Source organism: Marmota monax, unplaced genomic scaffold (assembly GCF_021218885.2).
Source record: "Marmota monax isolate L192 unplaced genomic scaffold, Marmota_monax_Labrador192_F-V1.1 WCK01_AAM20220418_F8-fsc00249, whole genome shotgun sequence".
NCBI lineage: Eukaryota > Metazoa > Chordata > Mammalia > Rodentia > Sciuridae > Marmota > Marmota monax.
The window spans coordinates 583,107-606,008 of NW_026694242.1; the positions used below are offsets into that span (position 1 = coordinate 583,107).

General features: G+C 41.3%; 1 protein-coding gene across 3 annotated transcripts in view; it reads right to left on the minus strand.

The window, feature by feature from the left end:
- Nucleotides 1-21,218, minus strand: part of Cfap92 (cilia and flagella associated protein 92 (putative)) — a 43,062-nt gene extending 21,844 nt beyond the window's left edge. For all 3 annotated transcript variants that reach the window (XM_046466960.2, XM_046466959.2, XM_046466964.2), the window contains exons 1-7: nucleotides 21,095-21,218; nucleotides 20,270-20,553; nucleotides 19,419-19,609; nucleotides 19,000-19,204; nucleotides 16,419-16,562; nucleotides 15,123-15,210; nucleotides 14,488-14,612 (exon numbers count right to left, since the gene is read on the minus strand). In XM_046466960.2, coding sequence (XP_046322916.1) covers nucleotides 14,488-14,612; nucleotides 15,123-15,210; nucleotides 16,419-16,562; nucleotides 19,000-19,204; nucleotides 19,419-19,609; nucleotides 20,270-20,531 — 1,015 coding nt within the window. In that variant the 5' untranslated portion in view covers nucleotides 20,532-20,553; nucleotides 21,095-21,218. The remainder of the gene's footprint in view (nucleotides 1-14,487; nucleotides 14,613-15,122; nucleotides 15,211-16,418; nucleotides 16,563-18,999; nucleotides 19,205-19,418; nucleotides 19,610-20,269; nucleotides 20,554-21,094) is intronic.
- Between the last annotated feature and the right edge of the window lie 1,684 nt (nucleotides 21,219-22,902).

The window sequence follows — 22,902 nt, forward strand, 5'->3', positions numbered from 1 at the left end:
ACATCTCTGCAAGACAGTGTGCCTCCATACCATCCATACCAGCCTAGTGGCACATTGTTCCTGGGTGTATCGTATTCTCAACTGCATCTGTTAATCTTGTGGTGAGGGTGTTAGGATCCTGTGCTCACATCTTGGGGGAAAGGGTACAGGGGATTGAACCAGGGGTGCTTAAACCCTGAGCCCTGTCCCCAGCCCTTTTTATATTTTATTTAGAGACAGGGTCTCATTGAGTTGCTTAGGACCTTGCCAAATTGCTGAGGCTGGCCTCCACCTTGTGATCCTCCTGCCTCAGTCTCCTGAGCCACTGGAATGACAGGAAAGTACCACCCCATTTGGCTCATGCAGAGCACTTGCCTGGCACATGTGAAGCACTGGGTTCGATCCTCAGTACCACATAAAAATAAATAAATAAAATAAAAAACTAAAAACTAAAAAAAAATACAACTAAAAAAATTATTGACAGATTATCTAAAAAAAATGTGCTGGCAGGATTCTTGTGCCATAATTAAAAAGCATTTATTGAATTATCTGTAGTGTTCATGAATCTAGTTAGACAAAAATAAGTAAGATATTGTCTCTGCCCATGAGGAGTTTAAAACTTAGGTGGGAATCAACTCATAAAAAGTCAGAAATGCACCAGGCTTGCGGTGGTGCAGGCCTGCAATCCCAGAGGCTTGGGAGGCTGAGGCAGGAGAATCCTGAGTTCAAAACCAGCCTCAGCAAAAGCAAGGCTCTAAGCAACTCAGGGAGACCCTGTCTCTAAATAAAATACAAAATAGGGCTGGGGATGGGGCTCAGTGGCTCAGTGCCCCTGAGTTCAATCCCCAGTACCCCAAAACAAAGGTCAGAAATGCAATATCGTAGCAGGGAATGGTGGGGTGCATCTGTGATACCAGCCATTCTGGAGGCTGAGGCAGGAGGATCACAAATTCGAGGCCAACCTCAGCAATTTAGTGAGACCCTGTCTCAAAATAAAAATAAAAAGGTCTGATGTGTAGCTCAGTGTAGGACACTCTTGGGTTCAATTCCCAGTATCGAAGGAGGAGGAGGGGAGAGGGAGAGAAGAAAAGAAAAGAAAAGAAAAGAAGAAACATCATATCATATATGTATATGTGTAAGATTCCAGACAATCAATACCAGGAAGAACGAGGGAACTCAGACTTGGAAATCCAGTTTTCACCATACTGTAGTTCTTTCACTCTGTTCTCCTCTTCACTAGTTTTCTGTTTCTTTTATGCATATCAATTTTAGGCAGAAAAAAATATAGCATTTAATTACACAGCTATCATATAGAAATGACTCAATTTCTTTTTAATTCGTTTTGTTTGCTGCAGTGCTGGGGATCTTGCAGGTCCTTGTGCAGGCCAGGCAAGCACTCAACCCCTGAGCCCCGTCCCCAGCCCTTCTTCTGTTTAATTTAGAGACAGGGTCTCACTGAGTTGCTTAGGGCCTTGCTGAGGCTGGCCTCCACCTTGTGATCCTCGTGCCTCAGCCTCCAGAGCCATTGGTCTTACAGTCCAATGGCTTGAGTTACCTTGCATGGCTAATCCACTCTCTTTAATGCTTCCCCCCAAGGTGCCACTTACCAAACCCACCACAGCACCTATTAAACAGAATTGTAATTCCTTATTTGCTGGCTTCCAGTAGACACTAGAGACTTTCATGTGCCCATATGTGCAGCATCAAAGATCAGGAACACAAAAGTATTGGTGGGGTGGAATGGAGAGAGATGGAGGGGACAATGAGGGCAAGTGAACAGAAGATGACATGGTGGCTGGATGTAGGATAGGTGGGTGGATGGATGGATGGATGGATGGATGAGTAGATAGAGATGAATGGATGGATAGATGGAAGGATGGATAAATGGATGGACAGATACATGGATAGGTATGGATTGATGGATGGATATGTGAATGGGTGGATGGATGGAAGGAAGGATGCATGGATGGATGGATAGATAAATGGATGGATGTATTCATAGATGAATGGATAGATAAAGGGATGGACAGAGATAGAGAGATGGATAATAGAATATTGATGGATGAATGGATGGATGGGTGGATGGATAGATACACGGATAGACAGAGAGATGTATGGATAGACAGATGGATTGATCGAAGGATCAATAGAAAATAAATGATCGATGGATGGATAAAAAATAAATGGATGGATGGATAGATGGATAGTAGATGGATGAATGGATGGATGGATGGATAGATGGACAGATGGAAGGATGGATAGATAAATGGAGATGGATAGATGAATGAATGGATAGAGAGATGAATGGGTTGATGGATGAATGGATGGATGGATAGATGAATGATTAGATGATGGATGGATGGATTTATTTGTAGATGGATGGATCGAAATTGGATGAATACAAGGATCAAGATTAATGAATGAATACATAGATAGATGAAGGGAGGGATGGATGAATGGATGGACAGATGGAAGGATGAATAAATGGATAAACAGATGTATTGAGGGTTGGATGGATGGATAGATTAATGGACCAATGGATGGGTAAAATGATAGATGGATGGATGGATAGATAAATAGTCAGATGGATTGATGAATGGATGCATAAAATGATGGATAGATAGATGGTTAGATGGAAGGTTAGATAGATAGATGGATGAATAGAGAGATGAATGGATGGATAGATAGACAGACTGAAGGATGCATGGATAGATAGATCCATAGATGGATGGATAAATAGATTAATGGATTGATGGATGGATGGACATATGGACGGATGGGGAGATGGATGAATGGATGGATAGATACATAAATAGAGAGATCAATGGATATATAAATACATAAATGAGTTGAAGGATAAATGGATACATGGATGCATGAATAGACAGATGGACTGATGGATGGATAATTCGATGGATAGACAGATGGGTTGACAGAGGATGGATGGATGGATGGACAGGTAGATGGTTGAATGGATGGATAGAAGGATGGAGGGATGGAGGAATAGATAGAGAAGGATAGATTGATGGATAGATAGATAAATAGATGGGTATAATGATAGATGGATAGTTGGATGGATGGAAGGATACATAGAGGAATGGATGGATAGATGGGTACAGGGATGGATGGATGGATGGATGGAATGATGGGTAGATGGATAACTGGTTAGATAGATGGATAGACAGATGAACAGATGGATTGATAAATGCATGGAAAGATGGATGGATAAATGGATATACAGATGGATTGACGAATGGATAGATGTATGAATTCATAGAAGAATAGATTGATGGATGGGTGTATGGATAGATAGGTAGATGGTTGGAGGGATGGATGGATTGATGGATAGATAGAAGAATGGACTGGTGGATGGATAGATGCATAGATGGTAGAATGGATGGATGGATAGATGGTTGCATGGATGGACGGAAAGATGGATGGATGAACGGATATACAGACAGATTAATAGATAGATACATGGATAGATATGGATAAATAGATGGATGGATTGATGGATATATAGATGGATAGATAGATGGATGGATGGATAGAAGGATAGACGGACAGGTTGTTGGATAGATGGATAGATGGATAGAAAAATGGATTAATGGGTAGATAGATGGAATGATGGATGATAGAAGGATGATTCAATAGATGAAAAGATGGATGAATCAAGGATAGACAAATGGATTCATAGAAGGATGGATGGTTAGATAGATGAATGGATAGATGAATGATGGAGAGACAGATGTATTGATGGGTGGATAGATAGAAGGATCGATAGACAAATGGATTGATAGATAGAGATAAAGATGGATGGATAAATAGATGGGTGAATTGATGGATGTATAGATGGATGGATGGAAGGATGGAATGAAGGATGGCTAGATGGGTATATGGTTATAATGGATGGATAGATACACGGGTGTATGGATGACTGGAGAGACAGATCTATTCATACAAGGATGGATGAATAGGTGGATGAATGGATAGATGGATGAATGGATGAATAGAGAGATGGATGGATAGAAGGATCGATAGACAAATAGATGGATGGATAGATAGATAGATAGATATGAAGATGGATGATTGATGAAAGTATAGATGGATTGATAGACTGATGAATGGATGGAATGATGGATGGCTAGATGGAAAGATGGTTAGATGGATGGATAGATAGATGGATATATGGATAAATACAGGGACAGACAGGTGGATTTACAGATAGATGGATATATAGACAGATGGATGGATTGATAAATGGATGGATAGAGAGAGATGGATAGATAGATGGATCAATAGATGGATGAATAGATATATAGAGGAATGGATTGGTGGATAGATGGATGAATAGATTGATGAATGGATAGATAGATAGATAGATAGATGGATGGATATATTGATGGATAGATAGATGGATGGATTGATGGATATATAGATGGAAAGACAGATATATAGATAGATGGATGGATGGATAGACAGACGGATGGATTGATGGATGGATGGATAAAATGGTGGTTGGATAGATGAATTGATAGATGGGTCGATTGACAAATGGAGGGATAAATAGATGGATGGATGGAAGGATGGATAAATGGATGGATAGATGGATCATTAGATGAATAGATGGGTAGATAGATTAATGGATTGATAGATGAACAGATTAATGAATGGATAGATGGATAATGGATGGATAGAGGAATGGATAGAAGGATAGATGGATTTATAGGTGGATGGATTATAGAGAGATAGACAGAGGGATTGATAGATAGATTGATAGAATGATGGTTGGATAGATAGAAGAATGGATTTATGAATAAATAGATGGATGGATTGATGGATATATAGATGAAATGATAGATATATAGGTGGATGGACTGATGGATAGATGGATGGCATGATGGATGGATGGATGAACAGATAGATGGATTGATTGATGAATGGAGGGATTTATGGGATCATAAATGGATGGATAGATGAATAGATGGATGGATAGATGGATCATTAGATGGATGGATGGATGGATAGATAGACGAATGGATTCACAGATGGATGGATAGATGGGTGGATTGATGGCTAGATGGATAGATAGATGAATAAATTCATGGATGGAGGGTTAGATAGATTTATAAGTAGATGGATATATAGATAGATTGGTAGAGAGATGGATAGATAGACAGATGGATTAATAGATGGACCAACAATGGATGGATACATGCATAGACGAATGGATTGATGTATAAATGGATGGATTGATGGATGGATAGATAGACAAATGGATTAATGGATGGATGGATAGATGGATGAATGGAGGGATAGACAGATGTATTTATAGATGGATGGATGAAGAGATAGATGGATGGAAAGATGGATAGATGTATAGACAGATGGATTGATAGATGGATGGTTGAAGAGATAGATGGATAGAAAGATGGATGGATGGATAGACAGATAGATTGATAGATGGATTGATGGATGGATTGATGAATGGATGATAGATGAATGGATAGATAGATGGATAGATACATAGACAAAGAGATTGATGGAAGGATAGCTAGATGGATGGATGAAATGATAGATAGATGGTTGGATGAATGGATAGATGGATGGATAAATGGATTGAGGGTTGAATGGAGGGATAGACTGATGGATTCAGAGATGGTAGATAAATAGAAGGATGGATGGAAGGATGGATGGATGGATTGGTGGATGGATGGATGGATGGATAGACAAATGGGTGGATGGATGGATAATAGACATTTGGATGGATAGGTACATGGATGATTCAGAGATGGATGGATAGATGGGTGGATGGAGGAATGGATAGCTGGTTGCATGGGTGGATGGATGGATGCATAGAGATGGATTGATAGATGGGTAGATGGATAGATACATGGATGGATAGAGAGATTGATGGATGGATAAATGGATGGATTGATGGATGGATAGAAAGATGGATGAATGAATAGAAGAATGGATGGATGGATGGATGGATAGATGATACATGGATAGATGGATGATTTGATAGGTGGATGATGGAATGACGGATGGATAGATAATTGGTTTGTTGGATATACACATAGATGAATGGATGGAAGGACAGACAGATGGGTTAATAGACGGAGGGATGGATAGACAAATGGATAGATGGATGGATGGATAGACAGATGGATTGAAGGACGGATGAATTGGTAGACTGATTGATACAGTGATAGAAGAATGGATTGATGGATTAATGGATAGATGGATGGGTAGGTTGATAGATGGAAGAATGGATTGATGGATAGATGGATGGATCGATAGGTAGATGACTGGATTGATGGATGATAGATGGATAGAATGATGGATGGTTGGCTAGATGAATAGCAATTTAGATGGATGAATAGATAGATGGGTGGATATACAGACAATTTATAGATGGATGGATAGATAGATACATGGATGAATAGAGAGATGGATGGAATGACGGATGGATAGAAATATGGATGAATGAATACATAGATTAATGGATGGAAGGATGGAAGGATGGATGGATACATAGATAGATGGACTGATGGAGGGAGTGAGGGATGTGTAAATGGATGGATGCATTGATAGACTAATGGATTAGTGGAAGGATGGAAGGACGGATGGATGATTGATGAATGGATGCAGAGATAGAAGAATGGATTGATAGGTGGAAGGAGTAGTGGATGGATGGATGAATGGATAGATAGAGGGATGGATAAATAGATGGATACATGGACAGATGGATAGATGAATGGATAGATAGTTACATGGATAGATGGAATGATGGATGGATGGATTAATGGAAGGATGGATGGAATAAAGGATAGTTGGACAATTGGTTAGCTGGATGGATAGATGGATAGATGGATGAATGGAAGGATAGACAGATGGATGGAAAAAAAGAATGGATATACAGATGGATTGAAGGATGAATAGATGGATGCATGCAGAGATAGAAGAATGGATTGATGGATAGAAGGAGTAATAGATGGGTGGATGGATAGATGGATGGATAGGTATATGGTTGCATGTATTAGATAGATATATGAATGGATGGACTGGAAGATGGATGGATAGATGAATGTAGACAGATGGGTGGATGGATAGATTGTAGGATGAATGAATGGATAAATGGATAGATAGATGGATAAATAGATACATGGATAGACGGATGGATGGAGAGATAGACGGATGGATTTGTAGTTGGACAAATGGGTAGATTGATGGATTGAAAATGGATGGACAGAAGGATCGAGATTGATAGATGAATGCATAGATGGATGAAAGGGGGATGGATAGATGGATGGAAGGATGATAAATGGATAAATAGACAGATGTATTAATGGTTGGATGGATGGATAGACTAATAGATAGATGGATGGATGGACAGAAAGATGGATGGATGGGTAGATAAATGATTGGATGGATGGACAGATGATACATGAATGAATAAATAGACAAACGGATTGATAGATGGATGAATCCATAGACAGACAAATAGATTGATGGATAGATAAATTAATGAATGGATAGATGGATGGATGGATAGATGAGCAGATGAATTATGGATAGATGTATGGATGGATGGATGAATAGATAGTTGGATAGATGAAATGAAGGATGGATGATGGATGGTAGGATGGATGGATAGATGGTTGCATGAATAGATGGATAGATAGATGGATGGATAGATCTACTGACAGATTGATGGATGGAGGGATAGATAGATGGATGGATAGAGATATAGATGGGTGAATAAATAAATGAATGGATTTATAGATAGAAGGATAGATAGATAGGTGGATAGACAGATAAATGGATAGATAGATAAATGGATTGATGGATAGATGAATAAATGATGGATAGATAGATGGAGGGATAGATGGATGGATGGATAGATAGACAGATGGATTGAAGGATGTATGAATATATGGATCTCTGGATGGATGGAAATAGACAAAAGGATTGATGGATAGATGGATGGATTGATAGATGGAATGATGGATGGATGGATGGATAGGGAGATAGATGGATAGATGGATGATGGATAGGAAGATACATGGATTATTAATGAATGGATGGATAGATAGTTGTATGGATGGATGGAGAGATGGATGGATGGATACATAGACAAATAGATCAATGGATAGATAAATACATGGATGGATAGATGGATGCATGGATAGACAGACAAAAGGCTTAATGAATGAATGGATGGAATGATGGATAGATGGATGGGGAGATGGATAGAAGGATAGGTAGATGGATGGATTATTAATGGATGGATAGATAGATGGATGGATGGACGGACAGATGGTTGTATGGATGGATGGAGAGATAGATGGATGGATGGATATACAAATAGATTGATGAATGGATAGATAGATACATGAATGGATGGATGGATAGAGTGATGGATAGATGGATAAATACATGGATAGATGGGTAGATGGATGGATACATGGATACATGGTTAGAAAGATGAATTGATTAATGGATGGATAGAATAAAGGATGGATATATGGATAAATAGATGGATAGATGGAAGAATGGACAAATGGGTTGATAGAAGATGGATAGATGGAGAAATGGATGGATAGAATACATAGATGAGTGGCTAGATGGATGCTGAAATAGAAGAATGATTGATAGATGAAAGGATGGATAGATGGATGTATAAGTAGATGGTTAGTTGGATGGATGGATAAATAGATGGATAGATAGGTAGATGTATGGATTGATGGAAGGATGGATAAATAGATAGGTAGAATGATGGATGGATGAATAAATAGATGGTTGGATGAATAGATAGATAGAAGGATGGATTGATGAATGGATGAATAAAATGATGGATAGATGGATGATAGATGGATAGAGAAATGAATGGATAGAGAGATGGATGGATGAATAGATAGATTAAAGGATGTGTGAATAGATGGATTGATGGAGATAGACGAATGGATTGATGGATGGATGGAATGATGGATGGGGAGATGGATGGATGGATAGGTAGATGCATGGATTATTAATATTAATGGGTGGATGGAGAGATAGATGGAAGGATGGATACATAGACAAATGGATTGATGGATGGATGGATGGATGGATGGATGGATGGATAGAAACTTATATGGATGGATGGAGAGATGATGGAGAGATGGATGGATACATAGACAAATAGATTGATAGATAGATTAATGGATGGGTGGATAGATAAATATATAGATGGATTTATACACGAATAGATAGATAGATGGATGGATAAATAGAGGGATGGATTAATGGATGTATAGATGGATAGAAAGATGAATGGATTGATGGATAGATATATGAATGGTTGGATGGATGGATGACAGATAGATGGATCAATGGATGAATTAGGGGTATACATATGGGATCATAGATGGATGGATGGAGAGATGGATGGGTTGATGGTTGATTGGATAGATGGATTGTTAGATGGGTGGATGGGATAGATAGATGAATGGATTGATAGATGGATAGATGGAGGATGGATGGTTGGATGAATGGATGGATATATAGATGATAGATCAATGGATGAATCAAGGGATAGACAAAAGGATTCATACATGGATGGAAAAGTAGATATATAGATGGTTAGATGAATGGATTAATGGATACATGGTTGGATTGATGGATAGATGAATAGATGGATCATTAAATGGAAGGATGGATAGATAGACAAATAGATTGATAGATGGATGAATTGATGGATGGAAATATGGATTAATAGATGGATGAATGGATAGACAGGTTAATGGATTAATGAATAGATGAATGAATTTATGGATGGATTAATGGATGGATAGTTAGATGAATGGATTGATGGATAGACAGAGATATATGATGGATAAATAGATGGGTGGATTAATGGATGTGTAGATGGAAGATAGATGGATAGATGGATAGATTGATGAATGGATGGATAGATAGTCAAATAGATGGCTGTATGGGTAGATGGATAGATAGATGGATCGATGAATGAATGGAGGGATAGACAGATGGATTCATAGAAGGATAAATGGGTGGATGGATAGATTTATGGATAGATGGACTTATGGGTTGATAAATGCATGTATGAATGAATAGATACATTGATGAATGAATAGATAGATGATGGATAAATGCATGTATTGATGGATTGGTGAATAGAATGATGAATGGATGAATAATTGGACGGATGGATAGATGGATGGATAGACAAATGGATTGATGGATAGATGAATGGATGGAATGATGGATAGATGAATAATTGGTTGGTTGGATGGATGGATGGATAAATGAATAGATGGGTACATGCGAAGATAGAAGAATGGATTGATTGATGGATGGATGGATAGATAGATGAATGAATAGATAAGTGGTTGGATGGATGGATAGATGAATGGATTGATAGATGGGTGGATGAAATGATGGATGGATATTGTTTGGATAGATGAATAGATAGATGGATGGATGGAAGCATAGACAGATGGGTTGATAGATGGATGGATAGATAGATAAATAGATGTATAGATAGAGAAATCAATGGATAGATAGTCAGATGATTGATGAATGGTTGTCTGGCTGGATGGGTAGTAGATGGATGGATAGATGAATGCAGAGGTAGATAGAAGGATGAATTGATGGATGGATAGATGGATGGATGGACGGAAAAATGGATGAAGGAATGGAGGGAATGATAGACAGATTAATAGATGGATGGATGGATGGATGGATGGATGGATGGAGGCATGGACAGATGCATGGATAGTTTGGTGCATGGATAGATTGATGAATGGATGGATGGATAATTGTTTGGGTATATGGACAGACAGATGGATGAATGGATAGAAGGATAGACAGATGGGTTGACATATGGACAGATGAATGGATGAAAAATGGATGGATGGATGTAGAGAGGGATGGATAGACAGATGCATCAATGGATAGATGGATGGATGCAGAGAGAAGAATGGATTGATGGATAGATAGATAGATGGAGTAATGGATGGATGGATAGATACATAGACAGATGCATAAATAGGTAGATGGTTGGTTGGATGGATGGATAGATGGATAAGTGGAGGGAATGATGGATGGATAAATGGGTAGATGGTAGAATGGATGGAAGGATACATGATTGCATGGGTGGATGGATAGATTGATGGGATGATATACAGATAGATTGATAGATGATAAATAGATACATGGATAAATAGGAGGGAATGATAGAAAGATGGATGGATGAATGAGTTGATGGATATATAGATGGATGGAAGGAAGAGTAGATGGATAGGTGGATGAATAGAAGTATAGATGGACAGATGGATGAATGTATAGACAGATGGATAGATGAAATGATGGATGAGTGAATGGAGAGACAGACAGATGGATTGATAGATGTATGAATGGATAGATAGATACATGGATAGATGGATGGATGGATGGATAGATAGATGGATGGATAGAGAGATCGATGGATAGATAAATAGATGGATTGATGGATAGATAGACAGATGGATCAATGGATAATTGGTTGGATGGATGGATAGATAGATGGATGAATAGATGGATAAATAGATGGATAGATGGACAGAGGAATAGATAGATGGGTGGAAATGATGTATGGAATGATGGATAGACAGATGGATGGATGGTTGAATAAATAAAGAGTTGGATGAATAGATGGATGGAAGATAGACAGATGGATTGAGAAATGGATGAATGGATGGTTGAATGGGTAGATAGATAGATGTATTAATAGACGAATGGATTAATAGATAAGATGAATGGATGTATAGATTAATGAATGGATAGATGGATGGATAGAGAGATGGATGAATGCATAGATAGATAGTTTGGTGCATGAATGGATAGAAGGATGGATGCATAAATAGAAGAGTGGATTGATGGATGCATGAAATAATGGATGGATGAATGGAAAGATAGATGGATAGTTAGATGGTTGGATAGATAGATGGATAGATGATGGACAGATGGAATGATAGATGAATGGATGAATGGATAGATAGATGAATGAATGGATGGATGCATGCATATATACACAGACTGATGGATGGATGGATAGATAGATATATGGATGGATAGATGGATGGATAGACAGATCGATAAATGGATGGGTAGATGGTTGTATAGATAGACAAATGGATTGATGGATGATAGTTGTTTGGATGGATGGATAGATAAAGAGATGGATTGATAGATGGATGGAGATAGATGGATGGGATTATAGATAATGGATAAAGAGGTAAATAAATAGATGGATGGATGGATAGATAGGTAGATGGGTAAATTGATAAATGGATGGATAGATGGATGTATGGAATGATAGATGGATAGATGGTTGGTTGGATGGATGGATGAATAGATAGGTAGATGAATATTTTGGATGGGTGGCTAGATTATTGTATGGATGGATAGATAGATACATGGATAGATAAATGGATGGATATAAAGATTGATGGATAGATAAATAGATAGGCTGATTGATGGATAGATAGATGGATGGAGGGATGGAAGGAGGGGTGGATTGATGGATGGATGGATAATTGGTTAGATGTGTGGATAGATAGATGGATCAATGAAATGACTGATAAACTGAGGGATAGATGAGTAAATAGATGCTGTATGCATAGAAGGATGGAAAGAAAGGAGGATGGATGGATATGTGGATGGCTGGATATATGGATGGATGGATGGATGGATGGATGGATAAATGAATGGATGGATGGATAAATGAATGGATAAATAAACAGATGGATAGATGGATTAATGGATAGATGGATGGATGGGATGATGGATGATGGATAATTAGTTGAATCAATGGATAGACAAATTGATGGATGGATATATATGTTTGGTGTGATGGAAGGATAGATGGATGAATGGATGGATAGACAGATGGGTGGATGGATCGATGGATGGGTCAGTGAATGGATGGTGGATGGATAGATGGATGGATGGATAGATGGATTGAGGTGGATTGAAGAACAAATGGATAGATCAATGTATAAATGGATGGATGGACTGATGAAGATGGATGGGTGGATGAAGGATAGATGGATGAACAGGTATATAAACAGATGAATTGATGGATGGATGGATATATAGATGAATGGATTGATGAATGGATGAATGGATGAATGGTTATATTGATTTATGAATTGATGGATGCATGGGTTAATAAATGAATAAATGATAGATGATGAATGGATAGATAGATAGATGAATAGATGGATGGATAGATAGATGGATGTATGGATCAATGGTTAAATAGAAGAATGGGTAGATAGATGGATGGATGGAGAGGTAGATGGATGGATGGGTGGGTGGATGGATGGATGGATGGATGAATGGATGGAAGGAAGGAAAGAAGTAGATGAATAGATAGATGGATATATGGATAGACAGAATGATGGGTGGATGGGTTCATGAATAGATAGATGGATATATACATGTTTGAATGGATGGGTAGATAGGTGGATGGTTAGACAGATGGATGGATAGATGGATGGATGGATGGATGGATGGATAGATGGATGGTTTGATAGATGGATAAATGGATGGATAGATTGACAGGTAGATGGATAGATGGATGGATGGATGGATGGATGGATGAACCGATGAATGGATTGACAGTTGAATGGATGGATGAATGAATAGGTAGATAAATAAATGGATAGGTGGATGAATAGGTAGAGAGATGGGTGGATGGATAGATGTATGGAGATGGATAGATGGATGGATGATGAATAGATGGGTAGATGGATAGATGAATGGGAAGATGGATGAATGGATGGATGGATGGTAGGATAGATTAATGGATAGATGGATAGTTGGATGGATGGAGAGATGGATGATTATAATCACAGATGTATGTATAGATGGATAGACAGATGGATAGAAGATGTATGGATGTATGGATGAATGCATAGGTGGATAGATGGATAAATGAATGGAATGATAGATTAATGGATGGATGGAATGATAGATGGAATAATGTATAGGTGGACTGATGGATGGATGGATAGATGGATGGATAAATAGGTGGATGGTTGGATAGATAGGTGAATGGTTGGATGGATAAATGGATGGATGGATAGATAGATGAGTGGATGTATGGATGGGTGGTAGAATAGATTGATGTTTGGATGGAAAGATAGATGGTTAGATGCATGGATGGATGTATAGATGGATACAAAGATGGATGGATGGATGGATGGATGGATGGTTTTGTAGGTAGATGGATGGATGGATAGATAGAATAATGGATAGGTGGATGGACCTTAGATAGAATAATAAATAGGTGGATGGACAGATTGGTTGATGGTAGGGATTGGATGAATACATTGAAAATACATATAGCATAGTGTCTAACTTTTGGTAAGATATCAAAGAATCCTATTCAAACATTATAAATTTGACATATTTTATAATTTGCAGTCGAATTATAAAATTTCAAAATCTCACTCTTACTTTGAGATCTTTGTTTTTCTAACATGTCTGTTAAGCTGTTTAATGATTTTTTCTCAATAAATTCCTTAATCTCCAACATTGTTGCCCCGGCCAGAGGAACAACTGGTGTTCTTGAAGTGCTTCGTCTAGAAATTCCACAAAGAGAAAAAAAATTAATGAAGATTAAAAAAAAAACATCAGATGGATGTGGGGGCACATGCCTGTAATCCCAGAGGCTTGGGAGTCTGAGGCAGGAGGATCATGAATTCAAAACCAGCCTCAGAAAAAGCGAGGCCCTAAGTAACTTAGTGAGACCCTGTCTCTAAATAAATACAAAAAAAGGATAAGGGATGTGGCTCAGTGGTCAAGTACCCCTGAGTTCAATCTCTAGTATCTCCCCCCCAAAAAAAAATTGCACCTCAGAAGGTGACCATTTTGAGGACTGCATGCAGAGACCACCATGCTTGAGGCACATGTGCATATAAACACAAGCTTTTCTTTCTTTCTTGTTCTTTAATTTTGCCTGGGTTGCACGAGTTCCAACTTAACCACAATTACTAAATTAAAGAGAAAACTTGCCCTGAGTTGTAACAGGTCTCATCCAAGAGGGGCTCTCTTCCCACCCCACCCACAAAATAACAGGATACCATCCTTACCGAATTGAAGAAAGATCATCCATTTTGAGTGACTTTTCATAGTCCTCATTGTTCTTGGAAATGATTTCAGGTTCTGCTTGGTGAGAACCTAATAATATTAGCAAATGTCACCAAAGTTCTTATTCCATGCTGATTCAGTAAGAAACAGGGACCCCCTTACACATTTCTGTAATGCTGGCCTTGAGGCAGAAGGCCAGGTGTGTGGTAAGCACCCCAAAAAAGAAATGTTGGGGCTGGGGTGGTGGCTCAGTGGTAGAGCACTTGCCTAGCATGCGTGAGGCACTGGGTTCAATTCTCAGCACCATGTATAAGTAAATAAAATAAAAGTCCATTGACAACTTAAAAATATTTTTCAAAAAAAGGTTTGTTAGTCATTACCAAGCGCATGGATAATGAATATGTGGATGAGACTCATTCTAATTATTTGGACAAATGGAGGCCATCACAGAGAAAAAAGAAGAAAATGTATTACATATTAAATTGTCCACTTTGGTACTGTTTAGACCTGGGCACTCTTCAGATGCAAAAAAAAAAAAAAAAATCTATTGGGAATATTAAGCAATTTTCATTCCTATTAGCTGAGGGAATAGTAAGATGTTTAGGGAAATTTTTTAAGGAAAGTACATGTGGTAACATATTAGTGATCTCAGAATATAGTAATATGACATGCATCCTCATCTTATAGATGAGAAATTTGCTTTCATATTCATCTAGGGTCTGGGGTTTTAGCTCAGTGGTAGAGGGCTTGCCCAGGGATACTCCACAGCAGGTCCAACCACCAGAATGGGAAGTTACACCCCCATATACATGATATGTCAAAATGCACTCTGTCATGGAGAGCTATAAAGAACAAATTTTTAAAATTAAAGGAAAAAAAAACACAAAGAAGTTTGTTTTCCTATGCTGAGAAAAAATGTTACACAGATGGCCATAGGTGGTGGAATGATTATTTTTCCTTTTTAACTAATTTTCTGTATCTGCTGAATTTTCTTTATAAATCCACTTCTATCACTTCTAGGGTCAGCAACGTTTCTTGCAAGTCATACAACAGATGAAAATTAAAGAAAAAGAACCAACAATAAAATTGATGGAGGGAGCAAGAGCGCAGGGCAGGGCCTTGCAGGATGGACCACGCTGTGGGCAGCTGCCGCTACATGGGAGGGACTGCAGTGCACCTTTACCTGCCACTACACGGGAGGGATTGCAGTGCATGTTTACGGCCCGGCGGCTCCATCGATGGTTACCCCCCCACTACAATCTCCCTCACAGCTTTTCCACAAAGGTACTGCTACTCACCTGGAAAAAGTTTTGAGTGTTTCTCTGCTTTTTCCGGTTTTCCTAAGAGACGCTCCTCATCCCACTCCTCTTTGTTGATGCTGGCTTTCTCGTGGCTCAGATCGCACTGTCTTCTCTGATCTAAAACCAAAAGTCTCACTTCCTCTAGAATGAGGGAGAAAGGATCGTGGACTCAGTCGTGGACTGCAGACCCTCTACCTCACCATCGCTTGACTCAAGATGGACATGAAGCAATAGGTAAGATAGATGAGGCCGAGCACAGGGCTGTCATCCCAGAAGCTGGGGAGGCTGAGGCAGGAGGATGGCAAGTTGGAGGCCAGCCTCTGCAACTTAGCTGAGGTCCCCAGCTACTCAGTGAGACCCTGTCTCTAAATAAAATATACAAAGGGCTGGGGATGGGGCTCAATGGTTAAGTGTCTCCCAGGTTCAATTCCTAGTACCCCCCCCCAAAAAAACAAAACAAAAATTATAGACCACTATGCTAATAAGTTCTGGCTCATGAATTACCCTGCTGAATAAATTGCCTCTTTTCTTTGTGATTTGAAACAGACTTCTTAAAGCGTTCCTTCACTCCCAAGAAACAAAGAGTGTATATCGGGAATCCTGGGACCAAAGGCAGGATTTGGAGCCACAGGTACTCCAGACCCCACAGGAAACTATTAACAATGATCACCTCTGGAGAGACATCATGCGATACTGATTTCTTTTTTCTCCTTTTGGTACTCTGTTGCTAAGTTGTTTTTACAAAGTTAATATGCACAGCCTTTATTAGTGGGAAAAACACAAATCACAATAGCCCAACCATGGATGGAACCAGCCTAGGTGTCCATCAACAGATGAATGGATAGAGAAAATGTGGTATCAGTATCTATACACTATGGAGTGGGGTTTTTATCTTATTATTATTTTATTTTATTATTTATTATCATTTTATTATTATTTATCATTTTATTATTATTTTATTATTGTTGTTGTTTTTGGTACCAGGGATTGAACCCAGGGTTGCTCAACCACTGAGTCCCAGCCACATCCCCTTTTTTATATTTTATTTAGAGACAGGGTCTCGCTGAGTTGCTCAGGGCCTGGCTAAGTTGCTCAGGCTGGCCTCCAACTTGCCATCCTCCTGCCTCAGCCTACTGAGCCTCTGTGATGACAGGTGTGTGCCACTGTGGCTGGGCATAATGATATTTTTATTCAGCCATACAGAAAAAATGAAATTATGGCATTTGCAGGAAAATGGATGGAACTTGAGAACATTATGTTAATCAAAGCAAGCCAAACTCAGAAAATCGAGGGTCATATGTTTTCTTTTATGTATGGGAGCTACCGAGGAAAATCAAAAAGGTGGGGGGTGTCATGAGACCAGTACAGTAGAGGAACCAGACGGAGGGAGAGAAGAGCAGGGAGAGGGGAACGATATTGGCCAAAAGACACTGGGTGTGAATATGTAATAGCAAATCCCATCATTATACATAATTATGGGGCTGGGGATAGAGCTCGGTTGGCAGAGAGCTTGCCTTGCATGCATAAGGTCCTGGGTTCAAGCCCCAGCACCACCAAAAAAAAAAGAAAAAGAAAAGAAAACATAATTACAATGCACCAATAAAAATATGGGAAAAGAGCCCTGTGTTGGCACACACCTGTCATTCCCAATGGCTGGGGAGGCTGAGGCAGGAGGATGGCAAGTTGGAGTCCAGCCTCAGCAACTGAGCAAGACCCTAAGCAATTCAGCAAGACCCTGTCTCTAAATAAAATATAAAAAGGGCTGGGGAGGGGGCTCAGGAGTTAAGCACCGCTGGGTTCAATCCTGGGTACCCGCCCCGCCCCCCCAAAAAAAATGTAGTTTGGTGAATCTCCACTAGGGGGCAGTGTTGGCCTCCTGGGGACATCTAGAAACGTCTAAAATGTTTTCAAGGGTCACTGTGAGACGCCATTGCTGACGGCTAGTGTAGAAAGACCCTGGATGCTACTAAACACCCTACCATGCCCAGGAAATGCACTACAAGCAGGATTTTGCCTGGACCAGAATGTCAACAGTGCCAAGAAAAGATCAAAAACGAGAGGCCCAAGTCCCCAGTGGCAGAACAGGTCCCCTTGAGAAGATAGGCCAGAAAGTGGGTGAAAGCCGGCTTCCCAGTATGCACCGTTGGTTCCAATTCTACCATTAAAACAAAAGTGATGATCTTACTTTGCTCACTGTAGAATGGGGAGAATTATATTTGTCTGCAAGTAAAAAATAATAATGATTCTCTTACACACGTTTTCTTATTTTTTTTTTCTTTTCTTTTTTTTACCAGGAATTGAACCCAGGGGCGCTTAACCCCGGAGCCCCATCCCCAGCCTCTTTTTTATATTTTATTTAGAGACAGGGTCTCGCTAAGTTGCGTAGGGCTAATTTGCTGAGGCTGGCCTCCACCTTGCGATCCTCCTGCCTCAGCCTCCCAAGCTGCTCCAGGCAAAAGTTACAAATCTTGAAACATTTTATATTTCAGGGTTTTGGATGAGGGTTACTCAAACCATAGGGAGAAATCCCAAGCTTCCAGAAACATCTCAAGAGTTAACACTGAAATGCCTGACTTACCGAAAGATCCTGCTTCTTCCAAATAACTGGCAGCCTTTAATCGGTAATACCTGACTTTCTTTGAAATCTTGTCCTTGGTGTCCCAGAGCCTCAAGGTTATTTTATGGAAATTCATTTTCTTTAGCAGTTCCTTCGTCACATTGACGTTAAAACTTTGGCTCCAAGACACCCATAATTTGCCACCTTCAAGCCATGGCTTAATAGTCTGTATTAAAAAAAAAAAAAAAGGAGATATATATATCTCTCTTAAGAGAAAGTCATGTGATTGCAGGTTGTCAGCAGGGCTGGGTGGCCTGGGACCCTGAATTCCTAGCAAGCCCCAGGTGATGCTCACCCCGCGAGTCTCTGGAACACATTTTGCCGCAGTGCATAGTATTCTACTTGCCAGGACTCATGCGCGCACACACCACACCACACACCTTTACTCCGGAGTCCAGGAACACCTTGGCCATTCCGGGAAATATCACCATGTCCACGATCTTAGGTTCCTCGTCATCTGGCAGGAGGAAATACTCAATGTGGTAGAAACGACGAAGCTTTGCGATGTGATTGTCTAGTTTGGGGTGTTTCTTGAATTTTTCCAGAATGTTTAGATATTTTCCTTTAATTCCTAGAAGGGGTTAAGTTGAATGAATGAGCTTTGTTTTCAGTACGTGGGGGGAAAAGCAGGCCTCTCGCCACAGCCCCCTGGAGCCAAGTGCTATGGGAAGTGCCTCCCAGGGGCCCTGCATTGAAACTTTGATCACCAGCCTGTGCGGGCTGCTGGAATGTTCTAGAATGGTTTAAGAGGTAGAGAGCCTCGTGGGAGGAACTTAGGTCATTGGAATGTGGCCTTGAAAGGAACATTGGGGCCACAGGTGGCATCTGCCTGTCATCCTATGACTTGGGAGGCTGAGTCAGGAGGATCTCAAGATGGAGGCCAGCCTCAGCCACTTAGCAAGGCCCTAAGCAACTCAGTAAGACCTTGTCTCCAAATAAAATATAAAAAGGGCTGGGGACGGGGCTCAGGGGTTAAGCACCCTTGGGTTCAATCCTTGCCCCCCCCCAAAAAAAAAAAAAAAAAACTTATGCTAAGTTGCTACATTGCTGAGGCTGGCCTCCAACTTTTGATCCTCCGGCCTCAGCCTCCAGAGCTGCTGGGATGGCAGGCGTGCCCCACGGGCATCCATAAAAAAATGCAGACTGACTGGGAGCACATCACCTGCTTCTCAGTAGCACAACCCACTTTTTTTTTTTGCAAAATGAATTGGAATTCTGCTTGACCACCTACCAAAATTCACCAGGAATGCCAGAGAGATAATAAATTTGCAGGGGACCACCTGGGGGACGTCAGGCTCAAAGGGGCTGACGTGCTCTTCTTCCAAGGAGCCAAGGGTGCGGTAGCGACCGTCATAGTCGTACTCCTGCACCCTGGTCCCCAGGTTATCCTCCACCACACAGTCGTTGGTGGTCTGGAAAAAGCTGTGTAGAGAAGTCCGGGGGTCGATGATGGCCGCGTCCTCATCCTCCCACTCCCAGGCGTTCAGCGACATGATGCTGGGCTGGCTGTCCCGGCTGGGGGAGAAGAAAGGTGCAGTCACCCTCTGCCTGCAGGAGGGAAGCCCCGCCTCCTTGGGGAAGCCCCGCCCCTTCTCTCCTTCCCCTCTTCTCCTGCAGAGCTGTCCCCTCACCCTACCCAATGCCAGACATTGAATGGGCATTGGATGCTGGCCTGAGGGGACAAGTTCAAGATCTATAGAGGTAGCCCAGCACAGGCGGTGGCTCATGCCTGTCATCTCAGGCTGGGGAGGCTGAGGCAGGAGGACCGCAAGTGGGAGGCCAGCCTCAGCCACTGAGTGAAGCCCTAAACAACTCAGGGAGACCCTGTCTCTAAATAAAAAAATAGAAAGGGCTGGGGACGGGGCTCAGTGGGTGAGCACCCCCCTGGGTTCAATATCTGGTCCCCCCCAAAAAAAGAAAATCTATGGAGACACAATCCCGGGGACTGTTGAGGCGGGCGGGGAGGCCGGGCAGGGAGGCCGAGCTGGGAGGCCGGGCTGGGACATCTGGAGTGAGGAGACACATAGGGACCGGGGTCCTCCAAGACGCGGGGTACCTGTGCGCGGAGTGGCAGCCCCTCGGCTCAGCCCTTGGCCTCAGTTGCCCCGGGGACTTGACAGCAGCGAAAAGCCCCGCAGGCGGGCGCAGCAGCTGGGAGTCCCGCAGGCCCTGGCCCTTTGGCTTTGTTTGGCCGTTGCTAGGAGACGGGCGGGCACTCGAGGCTAGGGGCGGGGCTAGGGGCGGGGCCTCGGCGCCCAATCAAAGTCTGTCAAACTGGTGCGTTGGAGTTCCTAGACCAGTTGTGCTTTCATCCGTTCAGTCTTTAAGGAGCTCCTACTCTGGGCATAAGCACTTATTATGCGCCTGATGTTTTTCTTTTTCTTTTTTTTTTTTTTTTTTTGGAGGGGGGTACCAGGGATTGATCTCAGGGGCACTGAACCCCTGAGCCCCCTCCCCAGCCCTATTTTGTATTTTATTTAGAGACAGGGTCTCCCTGAACTGCTTAGGGCCTCGCTTTGGCTGAGGCTGGCTTTGAACACTCGATCCTCCTGCCTCAGCCTCCAGAGCTGCTGGAACTACAGGGGGGCACCACCGTGCCCTGCTATACAGACAGGGAGCTAACACTCTGGGCAATGTTGGAGCTCTTAGGGTTTGGGTCTAGAATGTCCCCCCAAAACTTGTGTGTTGGAAGCATGGTACCCCCATGCAGCAAGGTTCAAAAATGGGGCTTTTAAGCAATGACTAGTTCACAAGGGCTTTGACCTTATCCATGGGTTAATCCATTGAAGGCTAAATGCATTACTGGGGGTGGGGTCTGCCTAGTTAAAGGAAGTAGGTCACTGGAGAAGTACCCTCCCCGGTGGTGTGGCTCTGTCTGTCTCTGTCTGTCTGTCCCTCTCTCTCATTCCTTTTCCTGGCTGCCATGAGCTGAGCCTATTTCTTCCCTAGATGTGCCTAAGAATCCCCCAGAACAAATATCAGAAATTAGATTCTGGCCCATATCTGTAATACCAGCACCTCCGGAGGCTGAGGCAGGAGGATCGCAAGTTGGAGGCCAGCCTCAGCAACTTAGCCAGGCCCTCAGCAACTTAGCAAGACCCTGTCTCTAAATAAAAAATTTTTAAAAAGGGCTGGGGATGTGGCTAGTGGCTAAGCACTCCTGGTTCAATCTCTGGTACAAAAAAAAAAAAAATGGTTAGGCTGTACTTTGATAATGAATCAGGTGGGGAAAAGAGTGTTTGTACTCTTTGACCCAATATTACAACACCCAGGATCCAGAACAAACTGTTCTCCATATTATTTTAATGAAGAAAACGTTGAAAACCACTTCTTGGCCAGGTACAGGGGCGCACATCTGTAATCGCAGCAATTGAGGAGGCTGAGGCAGGAGGATCGCAAGTTGGAGGCCAGCCTCAGCAAAAAGACCCTAAGCAACTCAGTGAGAGATCCTGTCTCTAAATTAAATTAAAAAAGAGGGCTGGGGGTGTGGCTTAGGGGTGTTGAGTGCCCCTGGTTAAGTCCCCAGTTGGAAATAAAAAAAGGAGGAGGAGGAAGAGGATGAGGAGGAGGAGGAGGAGGAAAGGAAAGGAAACCACTTCTTGGGACAGACACACCCGGGTAACTCGATGAACTATGGAGAAAAGTTAACGATGGCAAAGCTGTTTATTTTATTTTATTTTATTTTTTAAACGGGGCGGGATGGAGGAGAATACCTCTTTTTTTTTTTTTTTTTTGAATTTTTAATGTTTATTTTTCAGTTTTTCGGCGGACACAACATCTTTGTTTGTACGTGGTGCTGAGGATCGAACCCGGGCCGCACGCATGCCAGGCGAGCGTGCTACCACTTGAGCCATATCCCCAGCC